This window comes from Nyctibius grandis, chromosome 4 (assembly GCF_013368605.1).
Source record: "Nyctibius grandis isolate bNycGra1 chromosome 4, bNycGra1.pri, whole genome shotgun sequence".
Classification (NCBI taxonomy): Eukaryota; Metazoa; Chordata; class Aves; order Nyctibiiformes; family Nyctibiidae; genus Nyctibius; species Nyctibius grandis.
In genome coordinates, this window is record NC_090661.1 from 45026089 (window position 1) to 45046403 (window position 20315).

Sequence of the window (20315 nt, forward strand, 5' to 3'; positions counted from 1 at the left end):
CAATTCAATCAATTTAAGAGAAAGTGACTCAAGATTTTTGAATGACTCAGGTTGGTAGGAGAGAAATCATACCTGGGTTTGTATTTTAACTAAATATATGCTGGAATCTAAAAAGCATAAGCAAATTGACTTTGACCTGTTTCAAGTGAAATGAAATGGAGAGACAGAGGAAACACCACAGTCCAAAGAAAAAGAGTTATTAGGAATCTTCTAAATATCATCCATCTATTCTTCACTGCCACTTTGCTATTAAATAGAACTTTAGTTTTCTTAGTTGGATTAAATAATTTTGAGATAGGTGATGTGTCATTTGTATCTAAAATGCCAATGCAAACAAGAAGATGACATTACCAGAAATCCTTTAGGATTCTGTTACAAGGTCACTTTATACAAATATTATTGCTCTGTAAAGGAATTGGAATGTGAATGATTAATTGCAGACGAAGGACCAGAATTGTATATAGGCTTTTTAGAAAGAAACAAAAAAAGAAAGAAAGGAAAATCAAGACATCCTGTATAGTTGCTTTTAGACACATTTGGTGCAACTACGGGAAACTTCAAAGTTCTGAAGCAAAAGACAAAGAAACATTTGCTCGTAACACAATGGATGCTTTGATAGATTTAGAACTTTAAGATGAGGTGCTTAATTACAAGGTTTTAATTAAAAAGGTTATATAACTTAACTAGAAAAAAATGATGTATTGATGTATTTTGCTTAGGAATGTTACTAAAATAATGCTCTACAAATCAACATAAAGGATAATAAAAGAAAATCAGATCAACATTTGACAGCAAATACACTTTGGTAGACTAGCATGCATTTCAACTGTAAGAGAGCTGGACTAAAATGTTCTTCACATGATGAAGAGTTGTACCCATTACTATGTACAATCTGTAAAAAATGGAGAGTATGGAGTAGAGTGCTCTTTGGAGTACAAGAAAACTCTGGGCAGCACTTCAAACCTACAGATACTACTTCAAGTTACTGAGCAAGTACTTATTAGGAGTGGCTTCTTGAATGACATCATGTGTTAAAGTAATGTATTAAGCTATTCTTAGTTGTTTTGCAAGTTGCTAGGCATTATCAGTAAAACAAAATGTCTAAACCAGAGGTAAGGATGAGGCTAAAATATCACTTGAAGTATTTTATTAATTTTGGTTGTATAAACTAATTGTCATTTGCTTTTCAATAACATTATATATACAAGTCAAAAACAGCCTAGCCTTTAAAAGTCTTATCCTACACTTCTTAATCAAGAACAGTTTTAATTGTGCTATCAACAGGAAAGTTTCCTCCTAGTAAAAATCAGAGAATTAATATGCCAAATAAATTTAAGATTCTAATGATGTCAATCAGTGGGAGAGAAATAAAATGTTTTAGAGCTGCCACTGTCCCTACTCATATTTTTAAAGGAGGAAGTATGGGGTTTTTACCTTCACCGCCCTTTTGGGTGTCTCAGCCAAGATGGGAGGGAATATTCCTTTGTAGAAGCCGAGCAATCTATTGAAAAAAATAAATTATTTTTTTATGGATAAACAACATATCATTACCGTACTGCCAATTCTATTTTCACTTTTGAGTAAAGCAACTGACCTTTCAGCATTTCCAAGTATACAGACAAATAACTATACTCTTTGCTTACTTGCTAAGTAACTAATGTGCTACCACTTCTACTATGTGCTGGTGAGATGATATCAAAAAAACAGCAATGAATAAGTAAAAATTCAATCCATTTTTTTTTTCTGAGTCGATAAGAACTTGTATTTAAAGGAAGAGGAACAGTTTTGACAATGAAGAGGAAGTATTATTTCATTATTTTAATTTTCTTGACATGGCAATGATAATATTAAAAACAGAAGTCACAAAATACAGATTCGGAAAAAACTGTGACTTCAGCAAGTTGCATACAAGAAACCTGCGTGTTCATCTTCCGACACTAGGTTAAGGCATCTTTTAAAGTTTAGTTTTAAATTTGCCTCAAAATAGACGAAGTGTGTTGGTTTTTTTTTTGACAACTTAGTTTTAACACAAGTTAGCTATTCACAGAGTCATAACAGAATGTATGTATTTCATCCTGGAAAAAACATTTGGGCAATATCTTGCTACTGTATTCATTCAGGTCTTTGCCCCTCTCTTGCCTGGCTCCATAAACACCTAAGGAGTTTACAATAGCTGCTGACTTTTGGAGCTGGCCTGAAGCCAAAGATCCACTTGTTGCAATGCTTTGCTTTGCATCATCTAATTTTTTTTTTTTATATATATATATATATATATATATATATAGCCTGCTACAAGCACACATGGCATTTGCAGGCAGCCTGAGCTCTGCTTACGAGGCCAATGTGATGTTGACAAGTGGTGATTCACCTTTCTAAAACAGCCTATTACTTGGAATATTTTTGCAGGGTGTGGAAGAGTCATCATCACATCAACAGAATCTCCTATAGTTATCCTGTGCACATCAAAGGAAAACAATTAAATTCATATTCCCCACATGAATGTAAAATACCACAAATGCTATAACATTTTTTTTCACCCTTTTTCTAATGCTTCTCTGGACTTCTCTTCTTAAGATGCTCCAATATAAATAAAATAATTTAGGCTTTGTAAGATGCTCCAGAATGGGAATATCGCTTATCCTTCCTATGAAGTAAGCAAGTTATGAATTTCAGTCCACGATAAAAGGAAATTTTGAGCAATTTATACAATGATGGTTTCCTGACAAAACACTGAAAGTCCTTGAGTGGGAGATTTTAGGAACTCAGTTGAGTTCCCCAATCTCACTTTCCAAACATAAATATATACGTACATACATATATCCATAGCTATCCACATAGATATTGATATAACTATAGATATATATAGATACAGATATAACAATACAGATATACTGGATCCAGTCTTGGTCTTTAATGGTTCACACATCTTCAGAGTATATTCTTGCCGATTCAGCAAATTATTGAAATGTTGAATAACTTTAAGCATGTGATTCATACAGTTTAATGTGAGTTCAAACTGAAACTGAGGTCCAAGTAGGATCAGCTACAAGAATGCAGATCCCTATAAACACTTTCTTCCTTTCAGCTCAATCTAAAACACTGTAAGCATACCTACAACAGGCATCTCATTTGGAATTTCTAGTACTCCAGCATGATTGGAATTGGAAAATGAAAAGTGCTCCACTGCTCTACTCACAGGTGTAGCTATGACTACAAAAAACTGAGACCCCCAAACTTGGTCCAGATTTTCTCATTAGTAAGAGGTGCATAAGCAGAAAAATATGCAGTGTAAAGCAACAATTAGGTTCTAAAAACACACAGCAGCATTACCTAGCCTTATACAGCGGTACAGGTTGCTTTTCCAAGTTGCCTTCTTGTATGCTCAAATGTATGCAGCTGTTGAATATACAAACTTTGTAACATTCCCAGGATCTCTGAAGATCTCAGGGAAAACTTTTCAGAGAGAATGTGGAGGGGAAGGATATACCAGGAATTTGAGCAACAGATCTGCCATCTCGGCAATCTTGCGAGGCAGGTAATCACTTCTAAAGGGTAATCCACCATTCTGTTACAGCTCAGTGTTGAAATACCAGCAACTCAGAGTTCCTGAGTGTTGGGATGGACTTCTCTTGAGTGGAGGTGATTCTTGAATACTATCCGGCTTTCCTGGATCCCTCTTCCCTCCAGAGCCTCATACCATGGGACTTTTCCAAGCAGATCCCTGAAGAGGCCACAGTCTTCTCCTGAAGGCCAGGGTTGTGATTTTGTTTTTTTGCCTTGCTCCCCCCTCTCCACCATCTCACAGACACAGCAACCGAGGCTCCCTTTGACCTTCACATCCTCAATGAGGCCTTCCTCATTTGTGAATATAAGGTCCAGCAGAGCACCTCTCCTCATTGGCTCCTCTTTCACTTGTGTCAAGAAGTTATCATTAACACTCTTCAGTAACCCCCTGGATTGCCTATGCCCTGCCATGCTGTCCCTCCAGGAGGTATCAAAGTAGTTGAAGTCCCCATGAGGATCAGGGTCTGCAAACGCGAGGCTGCTTCTAGCTGTCTGTAGAGGTCCTCATCTGCTTGTTCTTCCTGGTCAGGCAGCCCATAGTATACATCCACTACAAAGTAATCAGTATTGGTCTGCTCTTTAATCCTTACCCATAACCTCTCATCATTCACCCTCAGGCAGAGCTCCATGCACTCCAGCTGCTCTGTCCCATAAAGGGCAACTCCCTCTCCTCGTCTTCCTGGCTTGTCCTTCCTAAAGAGCCTGTATCTCTCCATTGCAGCACTCCAGTCATGTGAGCCGTCCACCACACCTCTGGGATCCCAACAAGATCCCACCCCTGCAGCTGCGCAGAGATCTCTAATTCCTTGTGTTTATGCCCCATGCTGTGTGCCTTAGTGTGCAGGCACTTCAGAGAGACTTCCTTGCTTACATGCAAATGCTTGAGCTGATGCCACTTAGGCCTGTTTTTTTTTCATTTTGTGTTTCTTGTTGTTCACAACACCCCAGGTGCTTTGCTTGTCAGCCTGTCCATTGCTCCCTCAGAGCTGCAGTCTCTCTCCCTCCTTCCTGGTTCCTGGTTTAAAGCCCTCTTTACCAGGTCAGCCACCCTGTGGCAAAGATAGATACCTGTGCAAAGATATCACTGTGTATGTCATGTCAAGCTGATCTGCTTATTGCAGCTGTGAGGTCAACGCTGAAGATTTTCTGTTAGAGGAATCTCTACTGTGAACCAGCAGAACTGGCAGAGCTCAGCAACTATATTCATGGCTCTACAAATCCCTAAAATTTTAAGGGATCTGTAACTGGGGTTCACTGCTTTACCCCTCCTTTCCTCTGTGGAGGCAAATCTCATCATGAAAAACAGACAGGAAGGAGTTAAGGTCTATTCCTATGGAACACATTAAGTTGAGAAATCTAAAAACACAGGAAAACTTTGAGGATATACATCCATATATGCAATATGTAATTCAGTAAACATGGTAATAACTAGCTCGGTATTTAATTATGAACTATGGTTTAGGTTTATTTTCTTCCTCATTTGAAATAGAAATAGAAAAAAGGTTAGTAAACACAGCCAGTGAGGTGAAAGGAATAAAGGAAAGGAAGAAGTAGAAGACAATCCCATCTCATCACTGCCTCGTCAACTGACTAATTTTTTGCATAAAGCGTAGTGTCTTTTAGAATGTTCTGTGCCTGAGGTGGAGGACAAGCAGCTGCCCCCAACTTTTCCAAATAATGCTTTACAAATCATGCCCGTTAAAGATATAATTATTTGAAATCTTTGTAGAATAAGCTACTTACTTAATTTTAAAAAAATAGCATGATAGTAACAAAAACTTGAATGGCTTTGTCAGTCAGAAAGTACATACACACACAATGATCTTACACTTCTCTTTTCCTTGGTCAATAACACTGTTAGCCTACTTGCACACAGTGTATAAAATTTTTCAAAGTCAACTAATGAATGGTGATGACATTTCACATTTGAAAGATATTATCACCTGGATTCAGGCCTTCCTTCAGAAAACTGGTGTTCAGAAAAATTGTGGAACAGCAGCAGCAATCACTGCAGCGTGTGACAGAAGAGAGAGGACGTGATGTCATATCCCTAGCTAAAGACACTGGAAAGAACAAGTAAATCTCTAACAGAAGCACAGCTACATCTTATTTTGTTTCAGCATTAAGGGTCTAAATGAACATCACCATTCAATTGTACTCTGGGCAACAGCCCAAACTCATCTTTGCAGCAGTTGATTTTGAAACATTACAGTCAATCATATCTTCTCAATTTGTACTTTCAGGCTTTCGCTGTACTTCTGGTTTCCATTTCTTGTTTGGAAGCCTTGAGTCATTCACCCTGGCAAGAAGACCAATGTAAATCAGTTATTTTCTCTAAATTATACTGAAATTGGGATCTTGCTTAGTTTGTTGTTTTCTTCGTCTGTCTTTCACATAATTTTCCCTTTAAGGATCTAATAAAGCTGATTGAAGGCATGAACACAATATTCCCTTTCTTTTGTTTCTGTCAAATCCAAGTCTCTTACCCATGTTGTTTTATAATCGAAACAAAAGCCTCTTAGGTTCAATTCTGCTTTCATTATGTCTGCATTATCCCAAGTATAAATAAAAGACCTGGGTTTCATGGCCATGTCAGTTACATTAAATGAATGCGCGACTTTCTGATTTTATAAAATTTTTTATTTCAACAAAGGGAAGGAATTTTGAAGACATGCTTGGCAGAAGGATGGGTGTTCAAAAAGAGGGAGAAAGTATGTCTACGTGTAATAAAATTTCCTTAGAGTTTCATTTATACCAGGAAAAAGGTATCTTTTTATTTCATGGTATGTAGCATGTTATGAATTTATTACTAACAGAAAGTAAAACAATTGAAAAGAGGGCAATATTACTTTAATATAGCTATTAGTTTGAAGCAATCTTTATGTTGACCTAGCTGGAGATTTAAAAGTTTTTAAATTCCCAGAAGTTCCAGGAAAACTAGGGAGTGCTTAGTGAAGGCAGGCACAAATTAGTACCTACCGCTGAGAAAAATAGACTTACAATTTAGCTATTTATTTTGAGAGCAGCAAGCCAGTAGCCAGTTCACACATGTAGTTCACCCACAATCACAGTGTCTACAACCATTTGCCCACCTGAAGAGGTATGTATAGGGAAGGCTGCATGTCATTCAGGGGCAACAGGCACCGAGTTAAAAAGATACTAAAGGTTGGACACGTTCATAGAAAACCAGGCTTGGACACTCTGTTGCTCTCCAAAAGGCTTTTTTTTCTTGTGAAGTATGTTATGTATATTATCCTACTGCAAATGTTAAACACATGTCGTACAGGAACCTCATACAAAGCTATCAATGACATACTTAATCAAGCTAGCTTCTGAATTTCTATTATGCAAATATATTTCTTTATCTATTCTGTGTCTACTATACAGATACCTGCATTTTAGACACCAGCACTAAATACTAGGTACTTATTTTCATAGCATATTTCACTTTTTTCACTGACTCTGCATTCATGTAAATCACCATGAGTTGCAACACATGGGAATTAAGGAAAAACAGGATTTTTTTTTCACAGCAAGTAAATGTAATACAGAATTATATGTTAATGTGTGTCTCTAGTAACACTGATGTCACACAACTTGCTAAAAGAAGACCAAGTGTCCACCTATGAGAGTACCAGAAGCAGACCAACCATGAAAGTAATCCCTCAAATAAGTTAAGGCAACACACAGTATGAAAAGTTACTGGTTAAAAAGAAAGGGACTATCAGTGAAAGGAACTCTTAAGATACTTCAGAAAAATACTAAATAGTGGAGGATCTGGCTCAGAAACAATCAGACTGGCCAAGAAACGGATTAATAATCAACGTCAATCTACCTCACTTATTCACAATGACAGTCATCACCATATTTACTGCATGTGGGTCAGATTATGAAGTTATTATGATCCATCATCCATGTGACTTTGTTATTCTTACTGAGAAATGAGTCTTCCTTCCATGACTTTTAATCACCTCTCAATCTCTTGGTCAAAATCCTTGCTAATTTTTGGCTTTCGAGTCTACACTCTGAATTTATATAAATTACAGGGCACACCTAAATATAAATCCCTCAAGAGAGGGAAAGATGAAACCTTCTCCTTCCTTTCTTGTATCTTTTGTGCAGCAAAAAAAGTGAGAGTAAAAAAAAGTAATCCTTGTTAAAATTTCTCTCTATTCAAATGGGGGTCCAGCCCTCTCTCACACTACATATCTCTCATATGCTTTCTGTGTTTTGCTATACCTAGGCACCTAAAAAAATTTCTAGGAAGGTGAAGTTGGAGCCTTGCATTGTAACACACAACATAGCCTCAACAGTTCTCCGTGTGTAAAAAAAAGAACATCTTGTTCTGTTTTTTTTTTCTAAGGATGATTATAAATTAATTGGTTAAGTGGTACATTGTTACCTTGTACTGCTTGAGTAATAGATTCATGTGTATTAAATTAAACTGGATTTTAAAAAACGTAGATAGGCTCACACCTCTGCCACTTACCATACCAGTGCCAGGGGCCTGTGGAGCTGGGCTGACCACTGCCACCGAGGGAGGAATTGGACTGCCTGGGAAGACGGTGGCTGCTGGAGGGCGGAGGGGCAGGACTGTGCCAGCTGCAGCACCCACTGCTGGCTCCCACTGCCAGCCCAGCAGCAGGAGCAGCAACGCGCTCACTCCGCAGGGCTCCCTGCCACCTTCGCCTGCTCCTTCTTAACCCTTTTCTTGCAGTCTGGCCCCCCCATGGCCAATGAACGAAATACCAGTTTTGCCCATGCTTCTGAGAAGCCTTAAGCTGGTCTTTTTGATGTAATTCCTGTTGAAATCAGTGCAAACAGCAGCGTTATTATCCCTGGCAGCTGATCTAGGCTCTCACAAAATTGCCTGCATATAATCACTAGCTGGGCTGTAGGATGGACCTACATGTCTCATTTGTTACAACTGACAGCATTTTCTTCCCCCAAAGACTTTCCCTCTAGCTGCCCCTTTGTTTGCAATAGGAACAAGCTACAGACATGCCAAAACAGCTTTGCCTAGAGCTTCTGAAACAGAAAAATTCTTCATTGCATTTTGGATTGTCAGAACTGGCAGAATGCTTCATTTGTTCAGTAGGAGTTTTAGTTGTTCAAACACTAGAAGAGAATTTAAGGGCTTTTTTTTTTCCCCTTTTGCTAACAGTACTGCCGTAACTGGTACGACAGGAAGCAGTCACTGTTTTAAAGTAGCTCCACACCTACGTCTATTGAAGCTAAAGAATGCAACAAAATGATCCATTTTTAGTTTTGATACCAGAGAAAAAATAGACTTTTGTAGCTATGTGCTTAGAAATCTGTTTCTGACGCTAAAAAAAAAAAAATCATAGAGAGGATAACTAGATGTGTTTTCTTGAAAAGACTGACAGCATTTCTCTGTGTTAAACTGATGCTGTGATTCTTTAAATAAAAAATCATGAGATAAGCAAAATTTCTGTGCTCGCCCTGGGAGTGTGTCCCACTCAGATCGGTTGTGACTTCATAAAAATACAACATTAAGCTGTTCTAATTTCATCAGAAAAAAATGTGGCTCAGGAAGGAAATTTTTGATTGCAAGTTAATGTTAGTCTTCATTGGAATAAGTTATACTCTTCAATATCCACATGTGTAATCCCTAGGGACTTATACGACTACATGTATTCTTTCCCATCTGCTAGCTAAATATGAGATTCAAGAGGCTTTCAGTGTCATTATACAGATTAGTGACTCTCCCAAGAGGACTCTAGGTTCATGATACAGTGAATAACTTACAATGAGATTTAGAAGACCAACTTTCAGAGATCATTTTGTGTTTGTATGAGTTTTGCACCTGCAATTATTTGTGCTTCTAATTTAGGTTACTTATTTAGATGTTTTTAATTTACAGATGCAATCAGTGATGTAGATACTTAAACTGAACTGAACTGCAGGCAACCACAACTGCAGGTGCAAAATTTTGTCTGCAATGATTTGGGTTCATAAACACATCAATCTTCTGAAGTCTAAAGTAAAACTAGGCCAGTAGTTGTTCTGTAGTGTTTTTACCAAACTAAAAAACTTACATATTTTTCCCATTTCTCAAAAAAATCTCAAAACAGCACTTTTTAGCATTAAAAGAAAATGTCATAATTAAAAACATACAAACATATCCATAATAATTAATTTGATTCCAACTTTTAGCATCTTGACTTTTGGAGTATTTTTCTTTACAGTATCTCTAGCAGGAAATCATAAAAGATTCACGATTTTGTAACAGTAATACTGTCGATGGGTGCACCAGTAGAGAGCAACAGTCTTATACGCACAGAGATCAAAGTGCAAAATTTGTAGCACCACTTGGGTAGTGAATGGCATCATGAATACATACACATACTGGCACTTGAATTTCCATCTGGCAGACAGTTGTGGTTCCTAAATCTACCATGGGAGTGAAAGGTATTATTACACAGATGTGTGAGGAAACTCACACGAATGGCAACTACCTGCCTAAAGACAAGACAAAATACCTCTCTGTGTCGCTGAAACTGGATTCTGTCTCTAGTCTCTGTTCACTCAGAAAGTGCTACTCATTATAAGGGAAATAATTAACAGATTTTTTCACTAAGAAAGTTATTACAGAGTTTTATGTACTTGGGAGCTAGAAAAGTATTCCTCAAAAAAGCAGAAATTTCTTACAGGTACAGGGACACAGATCCTGTCCTCCACCTCCGGACTGCCATCATGCAGTGCCAGTGTGACACAGCGAGGGCGCAGCTGTGAAACTGAACTCCAGCCCTTTGTTCCAGCCAGCTCACCCCAGCCCAGGTTACACTGCTTAAGAAAACCCTGTCAGATGAAGATCTGCATTATACACTGACTGTCATGGATGCTGGAGCGACGCCCAAAAGGATACCTCCTATTCTTCATGCACCAAACACAAACACCCTAAAAATGCCATCTGGATTAACACATTTTCCTCAATGTGAAACATTGAATTGGCAGTTCATACAAACTTACTTGTTTTTTTATAATCACAATACATTTTAAATATGAAATCTCCCTTTTCAGGCAATATGCAGCAATGCTTCCAAACTGATTCCACCTTCAATGCTATGAAAATCCCACACTATGATGATATTTCTCCCATTCTTCTTGCACAATTTATAAGATAAAGCACCACGATGTCATGTCATTACCTTGTCTGGAGAGGTGACTAAGCTTCACTCTCAGTCTCTCAAAGAGAAAAAGGACAGGCAAGGTAGGTTTTAATGACTGAGAAATGAAGAAGGCTCACCAAAGATTTCCCCAAGGATTCCAACCAAAGTTGAGTGTTAAGCAACTAGAAATGGATTTTGCAAGGCTTTATGCCAGCGAAACACTTTAGTTACTGATGAAAAACCTGCTACAAGATCGTGATGCAGAGATACGTAAATACCTTTTGAGATCAGATCAACAGTCAAGACAAATGCATGAAGGGAAGAATCATGTAGAAGTAGCTGCCCTAATTATTATTGTTGCTACTTATTATTCAGTGATCTACTCTTGTTTTATGTAGCCATGCCCCACCTGCCAATAGTCTCCTCATCTGCATAGACATCTGTAAAGAAACCTGTCATATTATTTTTAAAAAAGTAATGGAGTCTGTGTCTCAGTGATGTGGCAGTTTCTACTGGATTATTTATTTTTTAAAAAAAACTTGCAATGTGTTCTTTGAGCAGCAAACCTGCCTCAGCAGGTTTAACTTGAATATCACTTTTGAAATGTTTTCTTTTTCTCAATATACTCTTCTGATCCAGCATCCTTCTTAACTTGAATTCCTCTGCAGAAAAGAAATCTTGCCACTTTGGCAGTGAATAAACAAAACAAATGAACTCTCTCTCCCAAGTTACTTCTAAAAGCATGCAGAGTATTTTGCTTTACAGATGAACAAAGCATTTCATGTAGAAGTTCAAGTCAATGCAACACAAGCTGTTTTACAGCAGATAGCATGATTTTTTGTGTGTCAAACCTTTCTGCATTTATGACTTAAAATAATAATACATTTATAACTATCAATATGTCAAAAAGAAAGTAAATTTGGGTCAAATTTACTTTTCTTCTAGCTCTCTAATTTTCTCTGAATTTGCAGAAGAGAAATCTTTTTTCTTGCATGGCTCACAAACATGCCATGAGGCTTGCTCAGTAGCCATCTCTGAGCACTTAGAACTCAGACAGATTAGCCAGAGATTATCATTGCTCCTCTGCAGCAGTATGATTTGCCATGATCTCACACTCTGTAAGTGTAACGGCAATTTGTAACTGCACTACTTCCTTGTTCGCCATCATCAGAGAGCATTACAAAGTCAATATAAACAACATTTCACTAGGCATGACTAAATGATTACCTGCTATCCTACAGAGTTGATTTAGAGACATGTGAAAACCTTCTCTACGGACAGTAAAATCAGCAAGGATATAAGAAGCCATTTATATTGTTTTAACTGGGGCAACAAGCAGTCAGAACTGTCATTTCATTGCAAACCTGTGCCTGGCAAACTGCTGCCAAAGACAAGGAAGTCTGTGCTACAAGCAGATTTGGAAGGCAAGGGTGGGCAGAGAGCTCCAAGTGCAATGGTTTCTGCTGGAATTGTAGCTGGTGTTGAAGGAACAGGTGGTAAAGTCCTGCAGAGCACTGGGCACCCTGAGGCAACGCTTGGCAAAAAGGCATCCAACACTATCAGCATTGATACACAACACAGCAGGTTCTTCTATGGGTTGTGTTTTGCTGTAAGTAAAAATGCTGAAAAGCCCACAAGTGTCAGTGAGCTTTTAATAAAACATGTGTCTGCAGTTCAAGAAAGAACTACATAATTTATGAATTTGTACTGAAACTATGTAAAGCTAGCAATACAGTAAAAAAAAAAAAAAAGAGAAACTCAGCAGTGTTGTCAAGAGCCTTGTGTTCTCCTTTTGGGTTACAAAAATTAACGCAAGGATATCACCTGAGGCCAGCTGAAAATTATCTGAACAGCTGCATAACCAAAAAATGAAAGAAACCACAAATTCTTGAGCAGTAGTATTTCTGAAAGCAGTAGTTTTAACTTAACTTTCTGCCATGATGTGCTCATTGTGCATGATGAGTTTTTCTTCCAGGGAAGAACATACTTTTTAGTAGCAAATTTTTACACTTTCTTGTGTAAAAATGAGTAACAGTAACAGAGCTATGGACTCTTCTTCACTGATTCAACTCCTACTGAAGGCAAAGTAGTCCTCTTTATTTTCATAGAGTTTATACCACATCTTTTGCAAACAAGTTTTAAGAGAGTTTAGAGAACATAGCTACCCCTTTTTTTCCAAAGACTGCATGTTCCTTACTTTTTTCTCTAAGTATTCAAGACCCTGTAGCTTTTTGTGCCTGCGGTTCTTTGTTCCTATTTTTCTTCAGTTTTTATCTGTGAAGTCTATAATCCCAGTTCCATGTAAAAAAGCTTGGTACCGTTAGTTATTCAGAGACAAACCAGAACAGACTACTGCTACATTCAAACTTTAAGCAAAAACTTTCAGCAAAACCAATGAATCTTAGCTATGAATACTGATATATGTCTATTGCCCTATACAGATCTATATCACTAACAAATACAACTGGGCTTCCATGAATAATATTGTACATTTTGATTCAGGATTTGTAACAGAAATGATTCTTTGGTTTACAAACACTTAAAAAATGGCTAAATGTATATTCTGATAATGAATGTATAAAACTTACACTTGAGGACATAAAAAATCATAAATAATCAATAGAGAGTGGAAAGAGAAATGTAATGCTTTCCATCGTCTCTGGGGTCTTCTCTACAGATGGACCCCTTGGAAGCCACAAAGTATAAAGCAGTGCCTCATAACATAATGAATACCTGGACTTTGTAGGAAAAGTACATTTACCACACGTACAGACGCAGAAAGTAGCAGTGCATGGAGCCCTGGTACTGCAGCTCGAGCCTGCTACCATTTGAGCTAAAGCAGAACTACATTAGCTGGCACTAATAGCTGTTCGTTTATCCTGTCTGCCGGCAAGCTATCATAAGGCAGCAGCACAGCACACACACAGACAGAGTCACTTTTCAAGCAAAACGAGTAGAGAAAGGAGGTAAGAAGAAAAATACAACCTTGTATTAAGTTTAATATATATACCTGTCTAATTAATTCATTTTTCAAAATTATTTAAGCCTCTGGGAACGCAGCCTTCCTGCGAGACGTTATACTCGAATGGCACTACATCACAAGTCAAGCACATAGAATCAGCTTAGAGATGACGAATAATGAAGTATTACTTGAGATTTTCAGCTTATTCACTCCATACTTGTTTGTGATGATGTGGTAAAAAAAATGCTTTGGATCTCGGTTTTAACCATTTTACTGGACATCTGGTGTTTGCTGCTTAAAGTTTCACTATTACCAGGGTCATTGTAATTCTATAGCACATCTGGGCCAAATTCCCTGGCAGTTTTGAGTGAATTCTGCGGCAGTGGAAACATCTGTAGCTGTGCACAGTTCCACACATACAGAATTGTGAGGAGCTGCAGAATGTTCTTGGATCTTTTGCACTTCAGTGTCCAGGAAATTACGCACTGGTAATGGATGATTTTTGGTAATTTTTTTTTTTTAAATCTTCTGTGGGATATGCTCAAATCAAGTAAAACCACACAGATTCTAATCGCTAACATTTTATTTTCATCAGTTATTAAAGAAAACACTGGTGCTTCAGTCTTCATGTTTTCAGAAGTACACACAGCTTTTGGAAACATTTTCTTGGAAGTGGGTGGACTGATGCAATGTGAAACTGGCCCACTGTCACTGAAAATATTGAGAACTGCAAACAAAACCTAGGCTAGAAGAGTTAATGAGAATAAGGAGAGAAATTTAGCGACAGAATCTCCCAACAAAGGACCAGGCACAGTAATCATTAATTCTTATCTGCTAAGGTAAAAATAAAGATTAAAAAAGTAGAGCATTACCATACATTTGCCATTTCTGGGGAATCAACTTCTGTGTTAAAATTCTTTTAATGACATTACAGTATAATCTAAGTTTCAGTTATTTGTTTTAAATTGATAGAATAAAACTGCTACTTGTTAGAAAAGAAGACCTGTGAGAATGAATGGCCTGGAAGACAGTCTTTACTCCCCAGATCCTGAAGTATTTGTGCCAACTGGTTAGGATTAAATCAATATATTACAATTGCCTGGACTTGATCCACAACTTTGCTTTGCAAAAAAAAAAAAACAAACCCAAAAGAAAATCCTAGCTTTCCAGTAGTGTAACACATCACAGACTAAGCCACCAGCGGAGTAAACCAAATTTGTTCTCCTCTTTGCTGAGTCACCAAGCAGTTCTTGTTGTATCTGCTTGAACTGGCAAAGTGAATATTGGACAGGTAAAACCTCATCTATATCTCAGCCTAAATCCTAATCTGAATTAAATGCTAAACTCTTAAGAATTATAGTAAAGATACTCAAGGAGGCTTACGCTGTGGTTACAGTGAGTTAGCCTACAGAGTTTTTTTAGCCTCAGAAGAGGCTTTGAAAGTAATTTTACAGAAGAAAATGCAGTATGCCAAGAGGATCACTTGGAGGCATAGCAAGGATGAGCAAAAACAAGCAATAGTAAGCAAGAGGGGATAAAGAACTAGATAACCTATATATATTGATAGCGCAGGCTTGTTATGCCTAACATAGGAGAGAGGATCTATGACAGAAAATAGGACAGAGAGATTTAAAACAATTTAATAAGGGTGCAAATAGCTGCATTTAGTAGTTGCTTGTTAAAGGGAAGCATTCTTCAGCGACGTACCTGGTTTAATAAACACCTACACCTTCCTAACAAAGCTTTCCCCAGATGCTCACACCACCTCCCTATCACCGTCTTCTATGCTCATTTGTGCTAATACAAATATCAGTAAAACTGCACTGTACACCACATCACCAAAGAGTGGAGAAAGGAACTCAAAAAAGAAAATGCTGAAAACAGTGAAAGTCTTTCTGAAATGGAAGTCTTCTGAAAGGAAATGTATGTGGAGATGAGAGGACGAGAGCAAAAGAAGCCAAAATGTTAAAGCTGTGATGGATGCGTAACCAGACCATTTATGGTTTGAAATTCTGTTCAGGCTGACTGGAGGGATGCTCAACAGGGATAAAAAGACCTTTTACTTTGCTGTATTTGTTCTCATACAGATTAAAGACAACAATGGTCTTGAAGGCAGGGAATTTGAGCAGCAGGCTGGGTGGAATGCAGAGAATGGCCAGAAAGAGCCAGAGACGATGCCTGGAACAGGAAATTTATGATATTCCCTACCAGACCGAGGCAGAAATTCCTCCCTTACCCCCAAACTGTAAATTGGTAAGACTCTGAGCCTCCAAAAATAAACCTTTCCCCCAAATGGATTTCCTTTTTACCTCGAAGAACTAATCCATGCTATCACATCTTCATCTGTAACCAATCATGCTTAAAAGGAAGGAAAAACCCCCTCTCTATCATGCATCTAGTCAATTGTGCATTAAGAAAAAATAATCCCTCTTGATCCTGACAGTGACTTGCTGAAGCTCTGAAGCATGATGTAAGCACAGTCATTACTATAATGCAAACCTCCAAGTGTTATGGTAGGTTTAGGGCAGTGCAAGATTTCCTGTTCTCAAAGCTTAATACAAGACAGGGGATGAGTTATGAGACTGGACTACAAACTCAGAAGGGACCCTTTAGGATACATCACTTTACTGATACAAGCTTTCATCTAGAAACTACATGAAATAATATTTGGAAAGACTTAAGTAATGGCCTTTCAGCAAAAGCCCTCCAGATGATTGTTCCAGTGTTTCCCTATGTTCAGAGAAAGCTGTGTTTGAAGGCTGCATTTGCTTAACATCAGATTCCAGGTACTGGTTGTGGTGAGCAAGGTTGAAAACCCTTGAACTCACAGATGCCACAAAACTTTTTCCATAGGTGAAAAATACACCTACACATAGCAATAAAGTAACTTTTCAATATTCTCTTTCACAACCAGAAAAACTTAACCCCTTGCATTTTCTGACATAAGACTTATTTTCCTCTCAATAGTTTTGTGGCACTCTCAAATTTCTTCAATATTTCGATATTTTCTTTGAAGTGTTGATTTAATTCAGTATTTTATCAGCTGTGTTACCAAAGTTATATAAAAAATATATATATAAAGTTTTATATAAAGTTATATTAAAAATATATATACAAAAAATCTCTACTTCCTCACTATTCCTTAGTCACACATAGCACTTTTCTTTTTGTATGCTTTAGGATTGCATGATTCTTTTTGCTATGGTATAGTCCTATGAGCTCACGTTGGTGCAATTATCTTTAACAACTAATTCTTTCGGTGTTACTTCTTCCCAAGATGTCGTCTTCATTGTTGATATAGCAAGTATAATCTGAATTTTGATTTCGCCTTGAATTACTTTGTATTTGGCCATATGAAAATGCCTTTAGTTGCATGGTGACCATGAAATTGGGTGTAATTCTAAAACAATAATCCATTCTCATTTACTGCCCCATCAGTTTTTGTATCAATTGAAACTTTTACCAACTTCATTAAATGTTCACTGGGAAAAAAACACAATACTGATCTTAAACGCTTATTTTAATTTCTACTTTCTGTATGTGGCTTCTTTGTTTTTATTTAACTGAAACTCTTCCCACTCCTAATTATTGTTCCCCACTCAATTCAAAAATATTAAGGGCTGGGCTGAATTATACATTTGATTCTAGAGATAACGATGGCTTTGAAGCATTCCCAAACCAAGCTTGAGAAAAAAGAGACTTTAACTGATAATATTTCAGCACACATATTTAAAGTGTGTGAGAGTATTAGTTTCACACTAGGGAAATTCTGAATTCTGTCATCTGCCTGGCAGACAGAAAATTCACCCTGCCAAGATAACTGGGGCCCGATGATACCACAAATCCACTTTGGCCCATTTGAAGCTCCATTCTGTACACCAGTTTGCTGAGTGGGACAGACTTTAAAAAAAAAATATTTATATAATCAGTATTGGATGTTATAGCACTGAAAACATGAAAGGGAAGCCTTTTTATCTGATTTATGTTATCTAGGTAAATTAGTTTCTAGATGTTGTAAATGAATAATGCCAACGATGGGAAAATGTTTCTACTCTTAAACAGTAGTTATCAGTTATTTATTACATATCTCAACAGATTATATCACAACTATTTTCTTTCCATCCAATAGTAACATGTACCACTTTTCTTCCTTTGCGTGAGCAAAGGACTTCCTAGTCATGATTACAGAAAATGCTTGATGAAAATATTAACTATCTAGGATGGACAGGAGTTAGAGAAAATTTCATGTGGTCAGCTAGTTTTCAATCAAGTAATCATGAAGGCAGTGAAAATGGCTAGTTGAATTAAAGCTAAATTTGTAAATGACGGTCTTACTGATAATAGCCTTACCAATTCTCTGTCATCTTTTTAATAAACCACCCCATCCACTTCACATTGTTTTTCTTCATTTTTCATTCCACTTTATGCTATAATCAGAGCCACAGTGAGACATTTTGGTGTCCAGGGGGTATCTTCAAGACCTGGGCACTGACCCTACCAGCTTTCAGGCTGCCCTTGCCTCTTTTATTCTCTGCTCTGTCTTCCCAGGTGGCAGCTGCAGCAACCAGGATTTACCATATTTGCCTCCAATATCTCTGGCTATTCTTGAATTCTGGTTTCACCCACATTTGGCATAAACTAGCACTGCTGTCGAAGAGGAAAAAATCCCACCTCCTTCATCTTCATTTCCCAGTCGCTCTGTCCTGCCTCCACACTATCCCTTTCTTTCTGTTGGCAAAAGCCCTGTGCGCCTACATGATGAGCCAGATGGGAAGCCTTTCTGAATTACCACCAGATTTCTTTTTTAATGGCCAGGTTAATATTAGCCTGATAATTTTTCCAACATCCATGACCCCTGACCAGGTGCAGAAGTGAATGTGCTGGCACAAAGGAGAGTGGCACGAAAGCAGGAACATTCTGGGCACGCAGTATACACCATTGCTTCCTCTGGTGGCAGTGCTGGTTTAAAACATCCATGAAACTATGGCTTTGGTTATACAGAAATCAGGATGTAGCCTATTATGTTTTCCTCTTTAACTTGATTTTTGATGTATGGTTCACATCTTGCTGTATATTATACTCATCCAGCTGTGCTATAATAATGGCACTTTTACCCTCTCATCAGGCAGTAATTTTGAATTAAAAAGCCTCTTCTAGGGATGGCTTCTAAAGTACAACACATACCACCTCATGAATGTGGTAACTGATATGTCGACATTCCAGAGTGCTAAATAGGTGAGGATGTTGGCTTTCAGGAACAATCTCTTGCCAGATAATACTTCATTATCTGACAGACCATCTGGTTTCCAGTCCGTCAGTGCTATATTAATACTGTCAGCTCTCTACGCTTGATTATTGCCCAACATTTCTATTACTTTGTAAATAGCAGAACTCAAAAAAAAAAAAAGGAGTTTTCCAGAGACTAAGCAAGACAAATCACCACTTGCTCATGTACTTGTCATTGTCATTTTTGGATAATGGCCAAAGAGTGGATTTTTCTCCATGTGACTTGTGAATTCAGAGTACAGCATACCCCATTGTTATCAGGAGAAAGATCACCAACATTTAATTGCACAATATATATAAACACAGCTGGCCTAGTGACTCATTTAGTAATGCAATATGTTACTCCCCAAAACTCTGTTTCAGGTGTGACCTCAGGACTCTTTCTATTCCAGTTGTTGAAGTCTGTGAGATTTACAGTGATTTACTTCTAGACTACTGGGAATATTTAAAGGAATCTTTCTTTTCTGGGATTTCTGAAGGAATGTTTGGACTGTAAATGAGAAGCTGTATCTATTTGATATCCTTTTGGTGTCTGTTCAGAGCACCCTGTTTTAAGAATGACTAATCAGAAGAACACGCAGTTCATAAATCCGTAAGCAATAATAATTGATCTCTTTAGAGTAAAATATACATTCCTCCAGTGGGATGAATGTCACTGTGGGAATGTGATGACATTACAGTACAAGACCATGAAGAACAATATTAGCTGCATTTTTAAAAGAAAGATATATATTAAAATATGAATAAAAATAGTGTTTTAATGTAGTTAGTAATGGAACAAAATTTTTATAAATATTGTGTTGGCTTCTAGATGAAATACTTCTACTGTAAGCCAGGAAGCTGGTGAATACTCAGCCCTCATTTGTTATCAGCTCTGACTATTTGCCTTTTGTGTATAACTCCCCTTTCTACAGAAATCAGCAATGAGCGTGCTTACTCCTGTAAGCATGTTCTCTCTGTCTCTCTTGTTTTTTTCAGTAGTCCTGACTTAAAATTTCTGTTATTCCTCAGTAACTGATGTAGTCATCCCTGGCAATACATGGTCTAAGTTAAATATCTGGTTCAAAATCTAGATGCCTGAGGAAATCCTAAAGCTAAATAAATAAAACTTGGAACAAAATATTTTTTAAAAAATATTGTGGTCAGCTTCCAGTGAAAAATGCATAAATAATCAATTAAAGAAATGTTCTTCAACATTTCTTATACCCTTTTTTCACATTAATTGAATGCTTTCCTAGTGAGTACTCAAGACACTAAGGATCACACTCTTATCAGGCATGTCTGAAGTCCTTTTTCCAATAATGAAATACAAATATAAATATAAGCAAGTTACGGTAAAATAAAGACCAAACTGTTCCAAAAAGTAGTTA

General features: G+C 37.4%; 1 protein-coding gene across 3 annotated transcripts in view; it reads right to left on the reverse strand.

Annotated features, from left to right (window-relative positions):
* Nucleotides 1-20315, reverse strand: part of SLC25A21 (solute carrier family 25 member 21) — a 290692-nt gene that overhangs the window by 34777 nt on the left and 235600 nt on the right. For 2 of the 3 annotated variants that reach the window (XM_068398947.1, XM_068398948.1), the window contains one exon: nt 1435-1501. In XM_068398947.1, coding sequence (XP_068255048.1) covers nt 1435-1501 — 67 coding nt within the window. Of the gene's footprint in view, nt 1-1434; nt 1502-20315 lie in introns of those variants that run through there. The other variant, XM_068398950.1, reaches the window with a different exon arrangement.